We start from the raw sequence: 26775 nt of genomic DNA, 5'->3' as shown, positions 1-26775 counted from the left end.
TTGCAATCAATCAATCAAAGCATCTATATTTATGATTTTCATACTCACCGGGGAAAGCTGCAATGTTCGGTTCGTTTCTCCGGTGGTCTGGGATGGTGCAACCTGCATCTCGTCACTGCAACTCAACATTTTCCAATGGCAGCGCGCACATACATATACAAATAAAACATATACTACACGTGGATTTCACGCACCCTTGGCCTTGGGTACATTACACTTTACGTTCGCTTATGGATAGTTTAATATAAAATAATAACTTCACGGCGCGCATAGCGTCACGTCATTGCTCCATGCGACGTTCGTGTGTTCTCATTCACCTCGGAAATAACGCTTTGCAATTCATACAGTATTTTTCCACGAGCTCTCAATAGCCTGGAATTCCTATACCAGCGTTTTGTTACCGAATGAACGCGCCTGTGCATATGTGAAACGTAAACAAACTGAAACGATAAAACTATACTTCCCCAAATGGCCGTTCCCGTGGGCCGGTGTTCTGCGGAATCCGGAAATTACTATCCTAGTTTGTTCCCGTGAACTGCACTTCAATGTTATTCTTTGTATATCGGTAACTCGTCTCTCAATGCTCGTCGCGCTATCCGTAGCCGGTTCTTGACTCAATAAAGCAACGCGACGGGTCCTATAATACTTGTGCACATACAAACGAGACTTAAAACAGACAAACAAACATTAATACATATAAGATAACGTGTGTGTATATCTGACTGTATTGGATCGCTGTACGTTTAGTCGTCCAACATCTGTTGCGACAAGGCATTCATACCCTTGATATATAACTACACATCGTTATTAAAATCATAACGACCGAACCTGACTTCGAAATTTACCAGCGATATATTAGATTATATATACCTTTTAATCATACTCTCTGCCTCTTAACCCGCGACTAACGTCCTGTTTAATGTACTTTCCGCGACTGATGTCCCGTTTAATGTACATTTACGTACTCCCGGGACATCGCGTAATCATGTACTAACTACGACATCGCGTGATCATCTTCCCGCTATCTGTATTGATCAATTGGTTAATTTAATCCAAAATACATCGTTTTCAGGAATGGAAAAGATTGTGAGCTTAGTTTGAGGTTGAAACAATGAATATTATGACGCTACTCTGGTAATTTCTAATTATGATTCTATCAGCTTCTCGGTCCTACTTCCCGCCTCTTTGCAAAGGAATCACAGAACGTTTTTTAACAGAGTAGCGTTTTCAAGGATATCACATCTAATAAGCCCACGTTTCTTGCCTTGTTGCCTATTTTTTAGTCTGAATTAGACTTGGGGTAGCAATCCAACAACCTGTATTGTGTGCCTTAACTTTTGGTCGGCTCCGACTCGACCTGGAATAGCACTTCAACCTGTGTGCCTAAACTTTTGGGAATAGCACTATAACCCATCCTCTCAGAACCGCCTGATAAAGGACCCAGGTGCACGCACGCCCTGGTAACGATTCTCAATACAGATCAGATATATTAATGCACATTATTCCTACTCAGCCATGATCTCAATATTTGACAACATTCTGTAATATTCACCTGGCACAGAGAAAAGCGGGAAGGTTTCAATTCCTTTCCATACATTTTGTCGACCATCCTATTATACTCACTTTTCTCTGTATAGTTGAATGATACAGCACGCCGGGAGGACGCAAAAAGTCCGTCACAAGTTCGTAGACGCCAATTGTGGGATATTTGTGGATATCCTGATGAAGAATGTCTCAGTCAACCGAGGCTTGGATAATAACAAGGTTTATTAACCAAACAGATAGAATACATAGAGAGAATGGCTGAGGCTCTCGCCCCAGGTGATCAGCTGAAATTACCCAGGTAAGAAGCCTGGATAGATCTCAAGAGGAGATCTATATAGTTAACAGGAGGGGGTGTGGTCCCATTTGATAGGTCAGATGGGGGGGGGGGGGGTACAGGTAATGGGGACACAGGGGAGGGGAGTGTCTTATTTCACAGAGAGGGGGGGGGGCACAGGTAAGGGGATATAGGGGAGGGGACTATATTTACATGAGAACATTATATATTATACCACAGCTCCATCATCCCCACTCCAGGAACCGTAGGCAGAATTGGCAGCCTAGAGACCAACAACGGCATTCTGATTCTTCCTCCACAGCGGCGAGCTCAGACGAGACGCCCTCTCAAGGCAGATACCCTCTTCGAAGCCAGTCGAATTTTCGCGGAGAGCAGGACGCTCCTCTCCCTCCCAGACCGGCGAGGGATCCCGTAGGAAGACGAGGAGGAGCCAAAGAAAGAAATCCACGGTTCCGGTGATAAACATTGATTCTAACATTGATTCTAATATAGTAAACATTTCTGACGCACATTTGAGCGACCCACATCACAATATCCTCTCTAAAGGTTTATCGTTTGTCCCGGCTCGGAAAGCGGACTCCTTTACCACCAAAGTTGAGTTATTTAAGTTTTTTAGAAACATTAAGTTAAGAGCATTTTATGCCAGAGGTTTGGATAAGAGAACTCAATATGTTACTAATGAAAATGTGCCTATATGTGATGATGTTGATGAAAGGCCAGAAACAGAGCCGGATACCATTTGCTCCAAAAGAAAGGTATTTAAACCACGCAGCGTGTTTACCCCTCATCTCAACCCACCCTCAGTGGAGACATTCTGCAGATTGGTACAACTTGATGTCCTTAAATTATGTGAAACCAGTCACAAAGCCCACCTTTACCCTAATTTATTAGAATCAGAGTCAGCAGCTCTCAAGGATCTTATTAAGAACGATGATTTAATTTTTAGGAAAGCCGATAAAGGTTCCGGAATCGTGCTCCAAAATAAGAGTTTGTATGTATCCGAGATCAATAGACAATTGAACGATATTGAGGTTTATACCCTTTTAAATACAGACCCAGTATTTAAAATTTCCGCGGAAATTAAGACTACCCTTAAAAGCCTTAGATTGGCAGAGGTGATTACAGAAAATGAATTTAAGTTTATGTTCGTAGAGTACCCAGTTACGCCTATTATTTACACTTTACCGAAGATCCATAAGGATCTGGTTAACCCTCCTGGTCGACCGATCGTCTCTGGTATAGGTTCCGCTACAGAAAAAATCTCGCAATTTGTTGACTCGCATATTAAGGATTTGGCCTCTTCTCAGCGTGGTTATTTGAAAGACACTACTACATTTTTGAACAAACTTTCGACCTGTAATATTAGTCCCTTGGACTTATTAGTTACCATAGACGTAGTCAGTTTATACCCCAGCATTCCACATGCTGACGCGCTGGACGCACTGAGTTTTTATCTAAACTCGAGAGAGGAATTACTCCCCTCCACAGAAGCGCTAGTTAATCTAGCCGACCTAGTACTAACTCGGAATTATTTTAGATTCCAAGATAAATACTACTTGCAAAACAGAGGCCTCAGCATGGGCTCCCCAGCCGCTGTGAACCTAGCCAATCTGTACATGTCCAAGTATGAGTCTGACCACATTTTTAATAATAACCCGTTTGAGAAATTCGTCAAATCCTATATGAGATATATCGATGATATGTTCTTTATTTGGTCTGGTACATCGTCTGATCTTGAAGCCTTCCTTGAGTACTTGAACACCTGCAGAGAAACTATAAAGTTTACATTAAAGTCTGATATACATACTTTACCTTTCCTAGATGTTTTGATCAAGAAAGCCCCGGATGGTATTTCTTTACATACAGAGGTCTTCAAAAAGGAGACAGACCGTAACTCATTCTTACATTATTCCAGTTACCACACTCCTGCCTTGAAAAATAGTCTACCTTTCAGCCAAATACTCCGTTATAGGAGAATTTGCGACACTGAAGATAGATTTACTGCACAAGCAGAAGTTCTAAGAAGCAGTTTTCATGACAGAGGCTATAGTGTCGATTTGACACGTAAAGCCCTGAATAAAACCAAGCTGATTGATAGGGCCTCGTTGTTTATCCCCAAAAAGAAAAAAGAAAACACAGACAAAGTATCTTTCGTGTCCACTTTTAGCCCCATTACGAAAGGCATACGGAGCATTGTCAATAAATATTGGCATATTCTACAGTCGGATCCAATAATAGGGACAGCGTTTCAACATTCGCCTAATTACTTTTATAAAAGACAAGCGAATTTATCCAACCTATTAGTTAAAACCGACTTGCCCGTAAGGAAACCTACACATTTTTTGTCTAATATCCCTGATGGAAATTGTCCATGTCAAGCCTGTGTACAGTGTCAAGGCATGATCAAAGAGAAATTTTACACGCACCCGAAAACGAACAAAAAAATACCTGTTAAAGGGCGTATCACGTGTAATTCAGCCAATCTTGTGTATCTACTAAAATGCCCGTGTGATTTTTCTTATGTGGGGAAGACAACCAGAGCCTTTAAAACAAGAATCAGTGAACATAAGTGTTCAGTGAGAAATTCAGATATAAAGTCGTCAGTAGCTAGACACTTTTCCAGGTGTAAACATACCGTTAACGATCTCAGATACATGGGACTTGAGTTAGTCAACAGGCCCGCGAGAGGGGGAGACAGACATAAGTTACTGTTACAACGGGAATGTTATTATATCCACCTGTTTGATTGCATAGAACCTAGAGGAATGAATGAAGAGAACGTTTTAACCTGTTTCCTTTAAGTACCTTTTATCTATATGGTTTAATCCAAGTGGTTGTTTCCTGCAAGAGGTATGTTTATCCTTTGATGCTTAAAAGAAAAAAGAAAAAAGTATAGGGGCTAAATTAGCCCTATAAACTACGGGCATGTTACATAGCAAGTTTCTGGTAGGGTAATGTAATGCAATTTTTGCTTTTGCTTTTGTGTTTTTTATGCCTTTTTATATGTCTTTTATACATGGTATATTTGTATAATTTGTATTTACTAACAGACTCTACTTTGATAGGTCTTTTCTTTTGTCATTGAGGACCAATAGACTCAGGCACAACTGCGCTGTGATGTCATTTCCTGCCAATTAACCACCTGTGTGTATATAACCATTATCTTGACTGCAAGTCCATTGCAAGCTATAACACTGAAGAAGGAATACATATTTCCGAAACATGTTTGTTTCAGGCTGCCATTAAATTTTGAACCTGAGAGTGCTGGTCTGGCTTCACTGCTTCTTTTATATAATACTTAATGGGATTTCAGCACCCAGTGTCGTATCTTGAGAGCGCGGTCTAACTTGACATTTTTTTCATCAATACTAAACAACATGGCCCCCCTAAGAACCACCAGGGTAAAAAATTGCGCTGAGCCATGGATGCACACTGAAATACTGACCGCTATGAAAGCCAGAGACAAGAAATGCTCTGAGTTTCGTAAAAGTCAGTCAAAGCTTACCAAAAGCATGAGCAGTGAACTCCAAGACCACGTGACTGAACTCAAACTAGAAAGAAACAGACTAAGAAATTACGTAAACTCCATGATCAAAACTGCTAAAAAAATGTCATCAATGACAAAACCGAGGAAAACAAAAATAAACCATGTGAACTTTGGAAATTACTCAACAATCAACTAGGCTGCAGTAAAAAACTTAAAACCAGGTTCTCAAACATAAACATAAAGACGGACAACACGCTCATCACAGACAAGCTGGATGTAGCCAATTACTTAAACACTTTCTTCACAAACATAGCCACAACACTGGTAAACAAACTACCCTCCCACTCAGGGCAGTATGGGGTAGAACACATAGTAGCATACTACAAGAACCTAGGCGTCCACAAAGACGACTTCAAACTGGAAATGGTAACTACAGATGAGGTACTCAAAAAACTGAGCGCCCTCCAACCGAACAAGGCCACTGGCCATGACAACATCCCCTCCAAATTCCTCAGAGACTCAGCAGCAGCCATCACCCCAGTCATCACACACATAATAAACCTCTCCATAAAACAGGGACACGTCCCCAAGGAGTTCAAAATTGCGAGAGTAACACCCCTGCACAAAAAGGGCAGCAAATTAGACCCGGGCAACTACCGCCCTGTTTCTATCCTTACATCCATCTCGAAAGTCATGGAAAAAATAGTATACGAACAGATCGAAAACTACCTTGCGGAAAAAAATCTAATCTACGAATTCCAATCTGGCTTCAGAACATCCCACTCCACTGACACATGCCTTCTCTATTTGAACGACCACATCAAACAAGAGGTGGACGCGGGCAAATACTGCGGCATGGTCATGCTGGACCTACAAAAGGCCTTCGACACTGTCAATCACACCATTCTGATTGACAAGCTAAAAGCAATTGGTTTTGATAGTCTATCAGCAGTGGTGCAGTGCCAAATTGACAGTAGGTCAAACGCTCCACGCGCCACGCGCGTGCGCGCGCATGCACAGTTTTTTTTGGCTGCTCTCGTCCTGCAGCTGGATACTATTGCCTCACAGCGCGGCCGTCAGCGCGCGGCCCAGAGAGCGCCGCTGGCTCTGCGGCTCTGCAGCTGCATGCTTCTCCGGGAGTCCGGTTGGATAATGCCATGTAAAAAGCGATTGCGCGTACTTCAGCCTCAGTGACCGAGGTATAACGCCGTTATACCGAGTTATACCAGCACTGCACCACTGTCTATCAGTGAGCTGGATACAATCCTACCTGGAGGGGAGAGAACAGATGGTGGAAGTAAACAATACCCTACCCCCCCCCCCTCACAGTGAGCTGTGGTGTTCCACAAGGAAGCATACTAGGACCGCTACTATTCCTAATTTATGCAAATGACATGTAGTCAGCTTGTGACTGCAACTTGTTCCTGTTTGCGGACGACTCAGCCCTGCTGGTCTCTGACAAGAACAAGTTACAGGTTGAAAAAGCCCTCAGCTCGGAACTAGGCAAAATCTGCATATGGCTCGCCGACAACAAACTATCATTACACATGGGCAAAACAGAGTCCATTCTCTTCGGTTCAAATAACAAACTCAGCAAGACCGACGGCTTCTCGGTTACAGTGGGTGACAATATTGTCACAAGGAAAGATGAAATTACCTACCTGGGTTCCATCCTAGAGGCTAATCTTTCCTGTGACAAAATGGCATCCAATGTAATAAAAAAAGTCAACCAACGAACTCGATTCTTGTACCGGATCTCCTCTCTGGTAAACAAGAATACCCTGAAGACTCTAGCAGGAGCACTCATTCAAGGGTACTACGACTATGCTTGCACCTCATGGTACCAAAGCACCTCAAAGGCACTAAAAAACAAATTACAAACATCTCAAAACAAGCTAGTCAGACTACTGCTTGACCTGACTCCTAGAACCCACCTCACCCCTGCCCACTTTGACAACCTAGGATGGCTTAGAGTAGACGACAGAGTACAGCAACTTGCAATGGGCCTGGTCTACAAGATACACTACGCGACCAAGGTACCCATGTACTACATGTCAAAATACTTCCCAAAGGTCAGTGAATACCACGATCACAACACCAGAGGGAGCTCCACAAATCATGTTAAACCCAGATTCGGCTCAAACAAGGGACTAAACACGTTTCGCAATTATGCCACATCAATGTGGAACGCCCTACCCAAAGCTGTAAAGGAATGTGAATCACTACCAACTTTCAAAAACACTCAAAAAACACCTACGGGAGACTGCAATTCGAAACTGGCCCCTACAAATGTCCTAACCCAGTTGTACAGTAAATTACCAAGTATGGCTTTGTCAGTATTCCAATGTACAGTTTACAGTGTCCCCCCCCCCTACCCAACCCCCCCCCCCCCCCCCCACCTCCAATGTACAGCCCCCACCCACCCACCCAACCCCACCCCACCCACCCAACCTCCTCAAATGTAGTTTCTACGTCAAATGTATATACACTCTTTTTCTGGACACTTTTGTATCACAAACAGTACTGTATTTGCAAATCTGATATGTCATAAATGTATAGATGTAGCAGTACAGTCTATCTGTATGTCATGTATGTCATATATGTTATGATGAATTGAAAATGGGGGACCCTGATGTAAACAAGACGAAAGTCTTTCTCTGGTCTGCATCCCCTTAACAATTGTATGTATTGAGCTCTACTGTACTGTACCCATTCTGCAATCTATTAATAAACTTTTCAATCAATCAATCAATCAATCAATCAATCAATCAATTGTGCTGCATGATGACAATACATTTTGAATTTAATCTATCATAATTTGGTGAATGGGGGAAAACATATTGTTTTTGTATATAGCATATTGTTGGAATTAATTGATAGAAATAATAAATATAGTAACAGTGTGGTCGGCTGCTGTGTCCAGTATTGTATTGTTTTGGTATTCCTATAAAGCACATTCTTACACTTGGAAGAGGGGGATGGGATGGGGTTTTTGTTACCGTGCCCCCCCCCCCCCCACACACACACACACACCATGTGCATACCAGAGGCACAGAGACAAGGCAGACATGGGACAGCGAGCGAGGAAAAAAAACTAGCATCCCTTCATCATGAAGTTTACCGGGAATCCCTACATTTTCACTTTTCTTGTACACGTATAGAGATGTAAGAGTTTTTTTTCTTTCCTGCAAGGAAGAAGGGGGCAGCAGAGAAGCAGAGAGATCATATTACACAGAGATTCAGACTTTTTCCACGGCAAGTCTTTATTTGGAGGAGGTGGGGGAGGGTGAGAATCTGTAACTCCCTATAGCAGGACTCTGTTGCGTTGAGGGGGGGACAACATATCTCACAGAAAAAACACCGCAAAGGAATAATATCTCTGGCGTTTAATTAATAATAATATAATCATCTATATTATTCCCCGTTCTCTGCGAGTTCGGCAGGGACTGAACTTTGGGGTTGAAAATGAGCGGACCCGGGAGGAGGATCTATCCGGGACTTTGTTGTGAGAGGAGGTGCAAACTGAAAAAGTTTGGGTGAAAACGTTGAATAATACCCACAACTTTTCTTTTTACCATGTTGCGAGTGGAAGGATATTATTTCATACCCTGTACTGCTATTCCTCTCTGGGAAGCAGGGTTTTGATGAAGCACTGATACAAAGTCTTGTTTTTTCTTCTTCTTTTATTCTGGGATAATACCAGAGTTCCCCAGTTGCGCCTCTCCAACAAGATGTCCTCCCCGGGCCGCCCTGCAGTTCTGCTGCTGTGGTTCTGTTGGGCTGCCTGCTCCCTGTCTCTGGCTGCAGTTAATCTGTCTCCAAACGGGACGGTATTATTCGATGATATCTGTAAGAAAAGCACCACATGTGAAGTGTTAAAGTACAACACATGCCTGGGGTCCCCCCTGCCCTACACGCACACATCCCTGGTCCTGGCCGAGGACTCCAGCACCCAGGAGGAAGCTTTCGAGAAACTCACCATGTGGTCTGGTAAGATTCTGATTTCATTTCTCATTTCTGATATTTATGAAATCTGGACATGTACTACATAAGGCTTCAGGCTATGGATTTCGGGAGTTTTTTTGAAGCCTCCAGCCATTCTGGGGAAATACTACGTCTGGAATACTAAATACTACAGAAAAAAGTTTTTCTACAAGTCAAGTTCAGACCTATGTTACTCTATTTCGTTAGCACTAAAAGTGAATTTTCTTTCTGGAATCAGAAACTTCAGAATGTGATCTTTCAAAAGAGACCAGGCTCATGCATGTGCTATAAGTAAAGTATGTTGTTTTGGTTTGCAAAAAAAGTATGCAGTCCTCAAAAACGAAAACTAAAATGGACAATTTTGGGGGCGCAGGTTAAGAGGTTAACTAGCGATGGATTCAATAATATATTATGCAATACATAACACTATTGTTCTGAGTATGTGTGTAGCTATGCAGATTTGTCTAACAACACGAACAGGCATCTCGAATTGAATGCTCCTATAAACTCTTAGAAATTGTGAATCTGTTTATTTACAAATAATTGATACCTAAATAATAAATATGCATTTGTCTTAAAAAAAAAATCCTAATCGATTGTTTCTAATCTAATGATCCGTGGTGGTGTGATAATGAAGTTAATTTGTATGACAATTGGTCTGTCAATTATTCAACCGACGAGTTTGAGACACTTGGGATGAGAGTCTGTGGTTATTGTCACGGGATTGAGAAGAGAGGGCCTCAACAGGAAACAGTGGTTAGGGGCAATTAAAGACGACAAAGGGTATAATTCACAGGTGTTGGGTACAAGAGAGATGTTGCATTCGAAGCTGTTAGATATTCAGTGGGTGCTCCTTGACATGCATAAGCCCTCCTTGCTTCAGCGCTGTCATTTATAATATCATATATGTCTTGTGTATCTGATTTTAAATCATACAGTTCGCAAAGTTTACCTCATAAGGCCTGGCAAGAAATATAACCGTTTTTTGTTGTTGTTTTGTTGTCAAATGTATTGTCATCATAAAGCACAAGTACAGTACAACGAAAATAAGCTTGGCATCCAACCAGAGTGTAAATGTAACAGTAAAGTGAAATAGTAATATACAATGTACAGGTGATTAAACTGGGTATATTTAAATGACTAAGACTGAGTAATAGTGCAAATCAGATATGTACTACAGAGTTGTAGTATAATACGTACAGTGATACAGGTATAAAGACACTATGGTAGTATAGAAGTCATACTGGCCAGCAGTGTACAGATATTGATATAGTATCTACACAGATATGTAACAAACAAGGATTACAGGTATGTACAGACAGATGTGGGTATATATATACGGTAAGAATTAAAAAGAAAATATAAAAAGAACAAAAAAATATACGTATACAGCATTATTGTACATGTTATATGCAGGTGTATAAGTAGCATATAGAGGATTATATGCAGGTATATTCAGACAGATATGTAATGGATATATATGCAGTAAATATAAATGTATAAATACGATATATCACTATTGTACATGCTATCATACAGAGTTGTATGGGTAGACTATAGTATGAGGTAGGTAGTTATGTTTATTATAGTATCACATAGCCATGTCCTCCTGCCTATGATTTAACATTTTAAAATCAGAGTTATTTTAAATAAAAATCAAACAAAAAAAATACACTAACCTTCTTACTGTCCTATACTACCATGCTCTCCTACTATACTAATATGTCTTTACTATTATGCACTCAACACTGCAGCACCAACGTTTCAGCACTGTTTGATGATCATTGTTACTCAGCTGAAAGAGTTGTACCCTTCCTTCCTGCTGACTTGTTGTACAGAACTTGTAAGTCGCTTTGGATAAAAGGGTTCAGCTAAAACTAACTGTTAATGTAAATCATACACAATATTACATATACATCTCAAAGTTGACCTCCTAGAAGCTTATCTCCAAGAAGCAGCAGGCTACAAAGGCCACAGCGACGTAGAGATGGAGGATCTTACAGTTTGTTGTTGTTGTTGTTGTTGTTGTTGTTGTTGTTGTTAATAATAATAATAATGACTTGGATTTATATAGCGCTCTTCATGAGACCCAGAGCGCTTCACAGAGTCCATTATTCGTTCATACACAGTCATACCGGTGGTGGTAAGCTACAATTGCAGCCAGAGCTGCCCTGAGGCAGACCAACGCCTACGGCCCCTCCGACCACCACCAACATTCATTCACATGCATACACATTCATACGAGGCAAGTAGGTTAAGTGTCTTGCCCAAGGACACAACGGCAGTGGGATGGACATGGGCTTGAGCGGGATTCGAACCACCAACCCTTCGATCATTGGACGACCCGCTCTACCCCTGAGCCACGCCGCCCCTGTTGTTGTTGTTGTTGTTGTTGTTGTTGTTGTTGTTGTTGTTGTTGTTGTTGTTGTTATTCCCTATCAATCTAGTATTAGGTTCTGTTTGCTGTTTGTCGTGCCACCTTATTTGGAGAGAGGACGCCATCATGAGGGTCCCTAAGGAAACCGGTTTAATGTGAACTAGACGAAAATAAAAGAGACAAATATTCTCTATCTCTCTCTGTCTCTGTCACTGTCTCTCTCTCTCTCTCTCTCTCTCTCTCTCTCTCTCTCTCTCTCTCTCTCTCTCTCTCTCTCTCTCTCTCTCTCTCTCTCCCGTCAATTTCAATTCAATACGAATGGGCTCTATTGACATGGGAAACATACGTTTACATTGCCAGAAATCAGAAGAAATCAGTACAGTACAGAAGGAATGTTTTGTGTGATTGACAGTCTTTATGGTGGTTGTATTCTGTTGTATGTCCTTTTCTTGTCACAGCAGCTCACAAATCGTGCTGCTGTGTTTGCACATTGTGTATTTCACCCAGTAGGTATGGGAGTTTTGAGTTATTGTCCATGTTTTCAAAGTCTCTTTGGGTGGGAAGTAATGTCTCTTATAGTGGGCAGGTTGTTAAGAAGTGGAGCTCGGTTTCCACCTCTTCTTGTGTGCAGTGGGTCTGTCTTCTCTTGGGAGCCAGAGGTCTGCTATGGTGGCCTTTCTCGATGGCTAGGCTGTGCTCACTGAGTCTATACCTACTAGTCAAGGATCTCCTTAGTTTGGATCAGTCACACTCACAACAAAGGCATCTGCCACTGTGTGCCTACTCTGTGTAGGCCTACTCTCTGTTTAGGGCCTCTGCTCTGGTTTTGGGTTGATTCTTCCCAATGTGTCAGATAGTTTATTTTTGTTTTCTTATAATTTGATTTAGTCCAGTGTGGTCGAAAATCTCAGTTTATGTTTCTGAAAACACCGTTTATGTGTGGATAAAGGCCCAAACGTGGAAGAAAATGTGCGTTTTGCAAAAGATCCAGATACGTGGGGAGTGGGACATGGCCTCAGATCCTTATATTTCTAGTAGGAAGTGAGATTCTGTCTCAACATCCCCCTGATGACAAAGTGAACACAGCCTGGCCTCTCTGGGCAGCCAGTTCTGCCTGTGACGGCCTGTTTATATGGCCAGGCTGTGTCCACTCAGTCTGTACCGTGTCAATGTCTTTCTTAATTTTATATCATTCACGGTGGTCACATATTCTGCCACCGTGTACTCTCTGTTTAGGGTAAAATATAATTCTAATTTACTTTGTGATTTGGTTGATTTGTTCCAATATTCTATATAATTTTCTTTTTGTTTTGAGATTATTTGGTTGGGCCAGATTGCTTGGTGTCTGTCCTGAAGCCTTGGTGTTTGTGGGCAGAGATTCAGGACTAGCTGGCAGAGGAGACTCTTATCTAGGTTCATCTCTTGGCTCTGAAGGGCTTTGTAGTGGTAGGAGTGGGGGTCACTTGATTGGAGGTGTGTATACAATTTGATGGCTTGCTTTTTAATTTGAATAATTAGAGGGTATTGGCCAAGTTCTGCCCTGCATGCATTATTGGCATTGGTGTCTGTGAACCCTAAGTAGGTTTTTACACAATTCTGCATGCAGTACTTCTAATGGATGTTTTCCCATTGTGGGAAGTCTTGGTTAGTTAATAGGGAGGTGTAGTCTAGTCTGACGTCGCTTTGGACCACCCGCGAGGTCCACCCGTATAGGGATTTATCATTGGGAAAATGGATTATCGGCTATTGTAACAATTCTGCCGCATGGAAATTCAAAAGCTTTCCATTTTTGCACAAAATGAGTCCCCTTCTATCACTAACATTATTGTTTACGTTTTTTTTTGGTTGAAATAAAATTCGGTGATTTCTTTTTATGATTAATTGCGAATATTTTCATGTTGAGCTATAGATTGCGGATGAATGCGCACAGAAAGGTACATCATGCAAATGTTAATGCTTTATTTGTTTTAAACGAATTTTTTTAGAAATGGGCAATGGGGAAATACATTGCGTTGGACAGAGGGTGGAACACAGAAAAACGGCAATGACGTAACCACTACACCTCCCTATGGACCCCACACTTCACTGCCATATAATATTATTGGATTTATTACACAATTTATCATTTTGAGCCAGGTCTCCTAATTGGGCTGTCAATTGGAATGTTCCTTTTGATGGCATAAAACGCCCTTCTTCCCTTCTCCTTCAGTTCATTCACAGCCATGTTGAAGTTACCATTATGATTTATTTATGTGTAACCTTTTGTGTTTTCTAATATGTGTGTGCCTAATTTAAATGTATTTTGTGAACTCTGAGACTCGTATCTCCTTTGAAAGACCATGACTTTAGTCTTCTATGTTTACCTTCAGAGACCATGTCTGGCCGAACTGGGCCCTGTTTCATGTACGTGGTTCAACTAAGTCGATCAAGATGTCCATTATCCAGCTTCAGTTAACCCGATGTTCGAAGCCGGGATTTTCCTGTTTCACAAAGGTGGATTCAGTCTCGTTAACTCAAGCCAGACTTGCGAGTCAGGCTAAATGCGCGCGGCCGTTTTAGGTGAAAAGCCAGCACGTATCGATGGCAGAGACCCTGATTCTCAACGGCATTGATTGATTAATTGATTTAAGACTTTATTGACAGATTGCAATACGGCTCAATCGCCTCGCCGACAAGTTAAATGCGTTATCTATAGGCTAATTCTAAGTCCCTCATTACCTCAATCAATCAGATTATATTTCTTTAAACTTGCCTGCTGGATTGAATAATCAAATGAGATCTTGCTAGCGAAAATAATTAGTTAACTTATACAGAATTACGATACGGCCCTCTTGCCCATTAATTGATGTATAGTCAATCTTTAACTTATCTCCAATGTGGTCTAACGGGTTGTTCTTTAGACTTTCACACAGACGACCGGGGTTCGAGACTCTAGTCGTCTCCATTTTTTTGCAATATAGGAATAATTCAATTTGGTGCACGTTGAGAGCTATATAAAGAATGACATCCTCAATGCATGTAGATTTATAATATTTTAACTTAAAACCAGGCTACTTTGGCGTATAATCATTAATATTATATTCAAAAAAATCATATTGGAAACACCGGGATTTGAATCCGGGTCGCAAGGTTGACAGGCTTGAGCACTACCGCTGGGCCACTGTGCCAGATGGGATAAATTCATTGTTTATACATTAATGAACGAGAGACCCGTGTTTAGAATATTCCTTATTTTGAATGAAGTTTTATTTCTTTATCCTCATTCATTCATGTGACGTCAACGGCTCATTCAATTTCTCAAATCCGTCAAACAGCGCATCTCATCAGACATCTTAATCCCAGTTACAATTAAAATAACCACATTTTTGTGTACATCGCACGAGCGAGCGCCACCGTCGCCACGGTATATATAACGTGCATTATTTAGGACAAAGTGAATTTAATATCAGCATTTTGGGTCTATTTTACATTTCAAAAGCCCCCTCTGGAAGAATGGAGCACAAAAACGTAATTCAGAATGGTATAATGCAGATCGTAGACTGTGGGAATAGTTTCAGGAAACGAGCTGTCACTTCTTTGCGGGGGCGTGATCGGGCTAACTTGAACTTGAACTCTGCTTTCGAGCAGGCTCAAACTTTTGTATCTGTTGGCATGGTGATCTGGAAAATCCACGTACATGAAATCGGAAAGTCCGGCTAACCCAGTTATCCAGCTAAAGTTATCCGGCTAACTCAGTTATCCAGGTACATGAAACGGGGCCCTGGTGGAGGATGTCTAGGTTCCGCTGTAGACCCTCTTTAGTGGCTGACATACTCCTCTCTCTCTCTCTCTCTCTCTCTCTCTCTCTCTCTCTCTCTCTCTCTCTCTCTCTCTCTCTCTCTCTCTCTCTCTCTCTCTCTCTCACACACACACACACTCTACCATCACTACTATACAAGTACATGTACAGTAATGCTGTAGTGTATACAGCTGTATATCTATACAGCTGTGTCTGTCTCTCTTTCTCTCTCTCTCTCTCTCTCTCTCTCTCTCTCTCTCTCTCTCTCTCTCTCTCTCTCTCTCTCTCTCTCTCTCTCTCTCTCTCTCTCTGTCGCTCTCTGTCTCTCTCTCTGTCTCTGTACCTCTCTCTCTGTCTCTGTCTCTTTCTCTCTCACACACCCTACCATCACTACGACTATGATGGCATGTACAGTAATGCTGTATATCTGTACAGCTGTATCTCTCTGTCTCGCTCTCTGTCTCTATCCCCTCCCTTTCTGTCTCTCTCTTTCTCTCTCTCTCTCTCTCTCTCTCTCTCTCTCTCTCTCTCTCTCTCTCTCTCTCTCTCTCTCTCTCTCTCTCTCTCTCTCACACACACACTACCTTCACTACGACTATGATGGCATGTACAGTAAAGTAATGCTATATATCTGTATACAGCCGTATCTCTGTCTCTCTCTCTCTCTCTCTCTCTCTCTCTCTCTCTCTCACTCACACACACACACACACACACATACACACACACACACACACACACACACACACACACACACACACACACGCACACACTACCATCACTACTATACAAGTTTCTAAACAATAATAGTTACAGCTGTATCTCTCTCTGAAAACATCAACACAATTAAATTAACATAAATAATTACATTTTGTGTATTAAAGTTAAATTGCATATTTACTGAGGTTCATTCATTTATACACACACATTTATATATATATTTATAGTACACTGTTCTATTATATAATGTATTATTCTATATTATACTTCTATATACTATACTATTATACTAACTATATAATTGTATTATTTTAATTTTATTATACTATAACTAAATCATACTATTATTTATACTACACTATATTATATTATATTGGTATACAGTATTATACAATATTCTTATATATTATTATTCTATGTTAAGCTGCTATATACTATATTACTATACTCCTACTAGCCATCCTATACTGTAATGCTATGCTATATTCTGTTATGCTAAACTCAATACTATACTAAACTGTGCTATACTGTCTATTTATCTTTTCTTTGTACAACCTTTTGAAGTGAAATATATTAGTAGAACTCTTTACATCATTCTGCAAAGAGTTCCATAGTTTGATACCTATAACTGAGGTGCACCTTTGTTTTAAGGTGGTTCGTGCAAATTGGTGCTTAAAATTGTATTTCCTTCTGCTGTCATCTGGACAGGGAATATAATATATTTGCTGGTAATACATTTAGCTCTAAACAAAACTAATCAAGTCTGTATTTCAGCTAACTCTTTCAGCTAAGTTTCAATAGTCTGGATTTAATAAATAATTCATTGGTATGTTCTCTTGAATCTACTTTGTGAGCTATTCTGTAATATAAATAATGGCTTTTTCATACATGTTACCCCACACTTCAACACAGTAATTGTAATCAAGCACATTCTTTGCCTTGTTCAAAACAAAAACACTCTTGGCTACCTTCTTTTTTATGTACATTATGTGAGGCTTCTAGGGGTGGAACGGTACACATTCGAACCGTGTACCGAACAATACACACATGCCCCGAACCGTGGAGGTCGTACCGAACGTACGCATTCGGGGCATGTGTGTATTGTTCGGTTATATAACGTTACTAATTAACTTTAGCCGCGAGCTAACTAATGTTAGCCGCAAGCTAACCGTGGAAACGCTCACAGAGAAGTGACTCCACGACACCAGTTCGATTAGTGGGGAAGGGGGGTATATTTTGACGAGTTAATACTTTGACAAATGTTGCCTATATTTTTCAGTCAGTTCGGTCTTTGTGTGCCAAACATTATTAAAGGTAAACTTTTTTTTTTACCAAATAAATGAGAAGCATGTTTAAATCAGCAATGCCTCCCCTCTTGCTGTACCAAAATCTCTCCTAGCTCAAACCGCCACTGTCAAAATAATGTGCCTGATGTCAAATGGCCTCATTCTTTCAGTTTTTGCATGACTACGTCCTTGAGAATAACTGAAAAGTTGGATTATTTTTAGGCTATATATCTTATGCTGATGTATGGTATTTTTAGAGTGTTACATTTATTTTAAATAAAAAACAACGTATACCGAACCGAACCGAAAACCGTAAACCTAAAACCGTGATACGAACCGAACCGTCGATTTTGTGAACCGTTCCACCCCTAGAGGCTTCCATGTCAATTTCTCACCCAACATAACACCCAAAAAGGATGACCATGTCGTCATCCTCAGACTGATACATCTCTCCTCGTGTTGGGGGGGGGGGGGGGGGGGGCAGCCATAATGACCATGTCATCCTCTGACAGAATCTCTTTCCCAAGGCCATTACTTTAATACACACCAACACTGCCCTACACTGTAATCATAGTCATCATAATATATGTACTAATAGTACATATAATAATATTTATTCCTTTTTACATATCAGTAGACTAGATACTATGTCTATATCTGTACATATCCCTTACCTACTCTTACTAGTTACACTGCTGGTCAGTACGACTGCGACTTTACTACCATAGTGTCTTATACCTGTATCACTGTAGGCCTACATATTAATACTACAACTCTGTACATACATCATTTAGCACTATTACTCAGTGGTACTAATTTATATATTCTATACCCAGTTTAATCACCCATACATTGTATATTAATGTTGCACTTTACTGTTACATTTGCACTCTGGTTGGATGCCAAACTTCTTTTCGCTGTACTGTACTTATGCTGTATGACGACAATACATTTGAATCTAATCAACAACAAAAAAATAGTAATAATAAAAAAATAAGTAATAAATCAAATCTGAATCTTTCTAGAACCCATTGGGTCAAAAAATTATGTAATGGAGGGCAGAGGTTCCCGGTTCGATTCCCGCTCCTCCCGGGCAGCGTGTCGAAGTGTCCTTGAGCAAGACACTTAACCCCTAACTGCTCCCGATGAGCAGGTCGGCACCTTGCATGGTCGCCTCCGCCGTCGGTGTGTGAATGTGTGAGTGAACGGGTAAAATGTGAGGAACAAATTGTAAAGCGCTTTGGATAAAAGCACTATATAAATGCAGCCATTTACCCCTTTCACTACCACACTACAGACGGTTAACCGTCTGTAGTGTGGCAGTGAAAGGGTTAACCGTCTGTAGTGTGGTAGTGAAAGGGTTAACCGTCTGTAGTGTGGTAGTGAAAGGGTTAACCTTCTGTAGTGTGGTAGTGAAAGGGTTAACGCTTTGTTGTGTGGCAGTGAAAGGGTTAACCTTCAGTATTGTCACAGTGAAAGGGTTAACCCTTTGGTAGTGTGGTAGTTTGTAAGTGAAAGTATTTGCCATAACATTTGAATCTAATCTAAACGGTATATACCTGTACCCCCCCCCCCCAGGCCTGCGGAATGCCCCCCGCTGCTGGTCGGTCATCCAGCCCCTGCTGTGTGCCGTCTACATGCCCAAGTGTGAGGGGGGCCGCGTGGAGAAGCCCAGCCAGAGCCTCTGCGTGGCCACGCGCCGGCCCTGCAGCATCGTGGACCAGGAGAGGGGCTGGCCCAGCTTCCTCCAGTGTGACGGCCAGGACAGGTTCCCCCCGGGCTGCTCGGTACGCTGCCCCAGAACACACGCACCGGGATCAGATTACATTAGATTTTTTATCTGATTTATTTATTTTTGATAATTTTTTATCTGATTTAGTTTATGTAACTTGTTTCTTGTTTTTTATCATTGATTGTCACAATGCTTTTACCTTAGGCAGGCTAATTATTTGAAAGATTTTTGCTGTCTCCTGTTTAGGGACTACGGGTGTAAATGAGCATTTCTGCTACAACCCGGCATGTTTTTGTGCTTGTGATTTTCATTACTATGTGCTGTCCCTATCAAATAAACTATCAAATCAAATTACATTACATTAGATTACATTACATTATATTCGATTCAATTACATTACATTAGATTACATTACATTACATTACATTATAGAAGGTTTACCTGCGTTCCCCTCCTTGCAGAACGAGCTGAAGCTGAAGTTCAACACGTCGGGTCAGTGCGAGGCTCCGCTGGTGAAGACGGACATCCAGTCCAGCTGGTACAAGGATGTGGAGGGCTGCGGCATCCAGTGTGACAACCCCCTGTTCACCGAGGAGGAGCACTCCGACATGCACGCCTACATCGCCTACTTCGGGACCGTCACCCTGCTCTGCACCTTCTTCACCCTGGTGGGTCTCCGTCTGGTGTAGTTACAAGCTGTAGTCATTAACCCTTTCACTGCTGTAGTCATTAGAGGGATGAGTTAGAACTTTCGAATAGTCGTGCCAGTCTCCACATTCGATTTTCATGTCGGAGATTTTTTTTTTAAATTATTATTATAATCTTTTTAAATCTAATTATTTATTTAAAAAAATTTTATTTAATTATTTATTGCCGATCAACGTTCTGAAGGATTATCTGAAGTGCCTATTTATGTGCAATACCCTTTGATTTTAATGATCCATTCTATTAAAAAGAATAACGGAACGTAGACCAATCGCGGCCACTCTTATTGTCTGGGACCAAATACGACCACGCCCCATTCCCAGTAAGAAGTGGGAATCTCTAGAATGGGTTTCGGGCAACGCTGTATACGGAAGTGGCTCTCAAGGTGACGATTAGACAACACTTTCTGTTGTCAGTAGATGGCAGCATTGGTTTAAAATTAAAAGCTGAAAATGTTGAAAACTACATAAATACAGTTCCCATGAGCGTTAGCACAGGTCACAGGTCACTGGGATGTGTCTATTCTTTGACGCGATCTGAATAGCGTTAAACTATTAACGGGACCTCAGTACAGTGACCGCGAATGGTAAACTAATTATCTTAACAAAAGTGCATCATTAGCATTACGTTTGTTGTCTAAAGGGAAACATAATGGTACAATTTAAGATTTGAATGTTATCCGCATATAAAGGACAAATAAAACATCGTTAATTTGTAAGAAACCCCAATGAAAACGGCGCAGGGTACGTAATATTCGCTATTGTTATGAAAATGTAATAGAACCCTATAAAAATGTGGACGCACTTGGTCACCGTGACGTTAACTGAATTTAACTGAAACCAGGGGCGTATCTAGACCAAGCACTGTACTGGAGCACACTTAGGGATGCCACATCTTTTTGCTGGTTTTGGGCGAAAATGGGCGGATTTTGTAACTATTTTATTTTTAACTTTATTTCGGTTTTAGGGTTAGGGTTAGGTTAGATGCATCCGTCTGTATGGAGAATTGGAGGGGTTTGTCTGATGTTAAGGCCTTGAGAACATCACCCACTGCCTTTGGAGCAAGGATGTCTTTGACCAGAGCCTCTGCCTTTGTTCTTCCTAAAGTCATTTTCTTCATTATTTTGGAATCATGTAGAATCTTTTGATTGAGCTTGTTTTTTTTAAAGAACAAATTTATAATTTAGATGCCTTTATTTCATATTCGACGCAGACGGTAGGCTATAAAGTATTTCAATTTCAATTTCTTATTAATCTTATTAAACGTTAGATGCTTCACCTTCTCAGCCACCACATCATTGCAGGTAACCATCAATCTTGGTATCCAAGCTGATAAAATCACTGCATTAATAGAAGTCTTTTCAGCCATCTTTTCCTGAACATTATTAGCAGTGAAGTGTTAATAATTCAATAATCCATAGGATTAGTAGATGGATAGCCAGTTCTTTATTTGTTTTAATTTGATGTGTACACTGATACATGTCATACAAGTAATATTCATACTTGTGTGGTGTACACGTTTTGGTTACTCACCCAATATGTGTGTGTCTGGTGAACCCACAACATTATTGGGATTTTAAAACAATAAAGCCATAACCATTTATGTAAAAATACTTAATACTTAACATATGTTAACTGTTATCTCAATTACAACCAATATAGACAGCATAAACAGTATGGTTAATATTAGCCATTTATCTCAGCTAGATCACATTTATAAATACAAGTGCTATTTGTTTTGTGTGATAAAAAATGTAAAACAGTATGAATGAAACAAGGTGGGGGCAGACAGTGAAGGTACACAGTGAGCCTTTTTGCTTCATATTTATCATGTTTATTTGAAACTAACTGTAGTATTATACTATTGAGCTTTTATGCATGCTGTTTACAGTTGTGGTTCTCTTAGCTACCTTACTGTTTATCTCAGCTTAACCCTATGCATATTTTCATCTTTTTTTGAGCTACCAAGTCGGACTCCATTGAACTGGTGGTTGTCTGTACCTACCTGCTTCCATCTCCTCCAACACCGGCAAATCTGCTCAAGCTCCCGCCATCAGCGAGACATCACCCAATACTCCAGTCCATCCAGCACCAAGGCTGTGTTGCTATTTTTCTCGGATAGCCTCCCGGCTTCACCAGTACAGTTGGGCTTTGTGCTTGATCGCTACCCATCTCCTCTTGTCATGCTGTGGATCTTCTCCTGCCTAGAAGTTTTCCATTTCGGCGTGTCTAGCCCATGGCTAACGGCTAACACCAGGCTCACACCCCCTTCCACTGACATGTTACAATATCTCGCCCCGCAACTGCATAAACTGAACAACTGCACAATTCATGCATCTCTGTCATCAAACAACTAGCACTTCTACACCGACCCCGCTATATTCACAGAAGCTCCCGAAGAAAGTGTGTTCGTTCTCAACCGGTTCACAACATCCCATCCATCTGGTCTGTGCGCACTTCCACTTCCGCATTCCTGCAACAACGTCATCTGAACACTGCCGCTACTGGATCTAGTAGCCCTGGTAACACCGCGAGATCTGCAGGCTACCACCAGCATGACACACTCAAGGGAGGCGCGCGTGCATGCAATATTTTTTTTTCTTTTTCTGGGGACATTTTATACTGGGGCACAACTGATCAATCACGTCAGACTCAGTGCGTACACATCAAGGGGGCAAAATGTACGTAATTGTGGTCAGAACAACGGGGCAGACTACAATATATTTGCATTTGTTAGCCATGCTAGCGATCTAAACAATCAATCCATGCTAAAGCTAGATATGTAAAAGGTGAAAGACTCACACTCACAACCGTGCTGATTTGGCAAAATGACATCCAGCCGCTTTCGTTTGAAACTACTTTTAGTCAGGGGAGTGTCATGGTTTCTCCATAGAGCCCCATTATACTTTTAGTCAGGGGAGTGTCATGGTTTCTCCATAGAGCTACATTATACTGTTAGTCAGGGGAGTGCCATGGTTTCTCCATAGAGCCCAATTATACTTTTAGTCAGGGGAGTGCCATGGTTTCTCCATAGAGCTCCATTATACTGTTAGTCAGGGGAGTGCCATGGTTTCTCCATAGAGCCCCATTATACTTTTAGTCAGGGGAGTGTCATGGTTTCTCCATAGAGCTCCATTATACTGTTAGTCAGGGGAGTGTCATGGTTTCTCCATAGAGCTCCATTATACTGTTAGTCAGGGGAGTGCCATGGTTTCTCCATAGAGCCCCATTATACTTTTAGTCAGGGGAGTGTCATGGTTTCTCCATAGAGCCCCGTCCACAGCAGCTCGCAGGTAGGAGGCAACTTAGTCACGTGACTCGGTTGGCATTGCTGATTGGCTCGAAACACGTATACAGCGAACAGGTCTATAGTGATGAGGTATACATGGTGGAAACCATAGTAACACACTGCACCAGAGTCCATGCCGTGTTTATATACTGCTATGCACTCAAGACTGTAGCACTCAAGTTCAACACTGTTAGACAAACGATCTTACTGACCCTCAGCTGCCAGAGTTGTACCCTTCCTTCCTTCCTGCTGACCTGTTGTACACAACTCGCTTTGGATAAAAGCGCTCCGCTAAATGACAGAATGTAAATGTAATAACTTCACAACTATAATGTAACGCAGCTGCCTTGTGGGTTCACCCGTTCAAGAAAAAGAAAGATTTTTTAAATGTTTAATATGAATTTTCTTTATTATCTTTATTTCTCTCTCCTTCAGGCCACGTTTCTCGCCGACTGGAAGAACTCCAACCGCTACCCGGCCGTCATCCTGTTCTACATCAACGCCTGCTTCTTCGTGGGCAGCATCGGCTGGCTGGCCCAGTTCCTGGACGGAGCGCGAGACGAGATCGTGTGCAAGAGTGACAACACCATGCGGCTCGGAGAGCCCTCGTAAGTGGGGGGGGGGGACTCGTAGGTGAGGGGGGGCGGGGGGAAGAACCCTCATGAGTCGTCTTACGTCTCTGTCCTCGTCTTACGTCTCTGTCCTCGTCTTACGTCTCTGTCCTTGTCTTATGTCTCTGCTCTCGTCTTATGTCTCTGCCATTTGTCTTGTCTCTGCCTTCATCTTATGTCTCGCCCCTCGTCTTATCCCACAATGTTGTCCGGCGATTGTATTCAATCGTGTAAAAATCACATTTCTCTACTAATAATGACTCTTCTCTCTCTCTCCTCTCGCCTCCTCTCTCTCTCTCCTCCTCCCTCTCTCCTCCCTCTCCTCCCCCCTCATCTCTCCTCCCTCTCTTCTCTCTCTCTCCTCCTTCCTCTCTCCTCCCTCTCTCTCCTCTCCTCCCTCTTGTCTCTCCTCTCTCTCTTCTCTCCTCCTCCCTCTCTCTCCTCTCTCTCCTCCTCCATCTCCCGTCTCTCTCCTCCCCCTCTCATCTCTCTCCTCCTCCCTCTCTCTCCTCTCTCTCTCCTCTCTCCTCCCCCCTCATCTCCTCTCTGCTCCTCCCTCTCCTCCCCCTCTCCCCCCTCTCCTCTCTCCTCCCCCTCCCTCCCTCCCCTCCTCCCTCTCTCCTCTCTCTCCTCCCCCCTCTCTCTTCCTCCCTCTCTCTCCTCCCTCTCTCCTCCCTCCTCTCTCCTCCTCCCTCCCTCTCCTCTCCTCCTCCCTCCCTCTCCCTCCTCTCTCCTCCTCCCTCCCTCTCCTCTCCTCCTCCCTCCCTCTCTCCTCCTCTCTCCTCCCTCTCTCCTCCCTCATCTCTCCTCTCTCTCTCCCCCTCCCTCTCTCCTCCCTCTCCTCTCCCTCCCTCCCTCGTCTCTCCTCAGGTCTTCCGAGACGCTCTCGTGCGTCACCATCTTCATCATCGTGTACTACTCTCTGATGTCGGGGGTGATCTGGTTCGTGATGCTGACGTACGCCTGGCACACCTCCTTCAAGGCCCTGGGCACCACCCACCAGCCGCTGTCTGGGAGGACCTCCTACTTCCACATGGTCACCTGGTCCATCCCCTTCGTCCTGACGGTAGCCATCCTGGCCATCGCTGAGGTAGGTCTTTATGTGACCAGGCCCAGTATATATGATCCACTGTGTCTGTCCTTCTACATCTGTTTTTAATTCATTTTCAATGATTAGTATCCATTTGTTGGCAAGACAGGGTTAACATTAGATTCTAATTTAAAAATAAACCAATGGACAGTAATACCTTCCGTCACTTTTGTATCTGTTTGTCTGACGGACAAATCAATGTAGTCCATTGATCACATACTGCAAACATACTGTTGTTGCTGGTCTGGACTGGTCCTCTGAGCTCCTCTCCTGTCAAACATACTGCTGCTCGTCTGGACTGGTCCTCTGAGCTCCTCTCCAGACAAACAATACCTATCTGACCTCCTCCACCCCTACACCTCCTCCATGCCCCCCAATACCTATCTGACCTCCTCCACCCCTACACCTCCTCCATGCCCCCAGTACCTATCTGACCTCCACCCCTACACCTCCTCCATGCCCCCAGTACCAATCTGACCTCCTCCACCCCTCCCACGATGTGGAGAGATGATAGAGACCATAGCCGATTAAATTAAGTTGGATCTGGCAGTGATGATTGACGGGGACACGGACACTTCTAACAAATGTCAGCCATTCAAAAGTGCAAACTTAAACAAGGTTGAGTCGCAACACGGTTTTCAAAATAAAGGTCACATATACAAATACCGTAGTAGGCCTCTCAATTCATATAAAAAAAGTCCCGGATACATAAATATTAATTGGCATAGATCTCTATAAACGGCCCAACACATTGATCACTTTAGGCACACACTGAAACCAGTAACATCACAAATATGAAGCGGGTAATTACCCATAAAAATAATAAACCTTTCATGGGGTTATTTACAATAATAATAATTCATTTTATTTCTAAAGCACTTTTCATTGTGAAACAAAGGTATGCAGAGTGTCTTGTCCTCCTGATTAATGCAATGGTGTGTGTGTGTTGTGATGATCTCATTCAAGGAGCACTACAAGCGCACACACACACACACACACACACACACACACACACACACACACACACACACACACACACACACATTGTTGTTTTTGTTCTATTAGTGATTTACACACTTTCTCAGTTGGTTCATTATAAAAGATACAAACCTGAAAACAAAAGCACTTAAATGTTAAATAAAAGGACCACAGTAATGAGGCAGGAGGAACATCTTTTTTTGCACTATAATGGTAAAATAGTTATTTAAAAAAGTGCCCCTAAAATATATTCTGTGCCCCTAGTGAAAAAGCTTAGCGTACAGCCCTGCCCAGTACCTATCTGACCTCCTCCACCCTACACCTCCTCCATGCCCCCCAGTACCTATCTGACCTCCTCCACCCCTACACCTCCTCCATGCCCCCCAGTACCTATCGGACCTCCTCCACCCCTACACCTCCTCCATGCCCCCCAGTACCTATCTGACCTCCACTACGTTACAAACATGCACCAAATAGAAGAAAGACTGGCGAAGGAAGTCCGAAAGTATAGCCATTTGTAGAACACACGCGTTGAACTGACGGGGAAGCTAGTCGGTCTAGCTCCCACACGCAAAATATCGGCGGCGGCCCAACGTTGAAGCATCTCTGCCTTTAGCGCTAACCTTCCTCCTCCATAGAAACCCTGTTTCTGTTGTAGTTGTTGTTAATTTGCCATCAATCTCACAGAGGCTTTTAATCTTCTGGTGTTGTGTTTGTTTTCCTTGGTTCTCTGCAGGTGGACGGTGACTCAGTGAGTGGGATCTGTTTCGTTGGCTATAAAAACTACCACTACAGAGCTGGGTTTGTTCTGGCGCCCATTGGCCTGGTGCTGATTGTGGGCGGATACTTCCTCATTCGGGGTGAGTACCTCTTAGAGACAGGTACCTAGTAGGGCTGTCCCC

General features: G+C 42.3%; 1 protein-coding gene across 2 annotated transcripts in view; it reads left to right on the top strand.

Annotated features, from left to right (window-relative positions):
- Window positions 1-8412: 8412 nt before the first annotated feature.
- The window catches only part of smo (smoothened, frizzled class receptor), a 44447-nt gene continuing 26084 nt past the window's right edge, over window positions 8413-26775 (top strand). For both annotated transcript variants that reach the window (XR_014620595.1, XM_084331140.1), the window contains exons 1-6: window positions 8413-9317; window positions 19048-19256; window positions 19663-19869; window positions 23630-23802; window positions 24676-24895; window positions 26610-26733. Coding sequence is in view for 1 of the 2 variants with exons in the window: in XM_084331140.1 (XP_084187266.1) it covers window positions 9059-9317; window positions 19048-19256; window positions 19663-19869; window positions 23630-23802; window positions 24676-24895; window positions 26610-26733 (1192 nt within the window). In the remaining variant the exon portion in view is untranslated. The remainder of the gene's footprint in view (window positions 9318-19047; window positions 19257-19662; window positions 19870-23629; window positions 23803-24675; window positions 24896-26609; window positions 26734-26775) is intronic.

This window comes from Notolepis coatsorum, assembly GCF_963971535.1.
Source record: "Notolepis coatsorum genome assembly, chromosome: 15".
NCBI lineage: Eukaryota > Metazoa > Chordata > Actinopteri > Aulopiformes > Paralepididae > Notolepis > Notolepis coatsorum.
The sequence above is the reverse complement of the archived record's forward strand: the minus strand, read 5'-3'. Positions and strand labels throughout refer to the sequence as shown.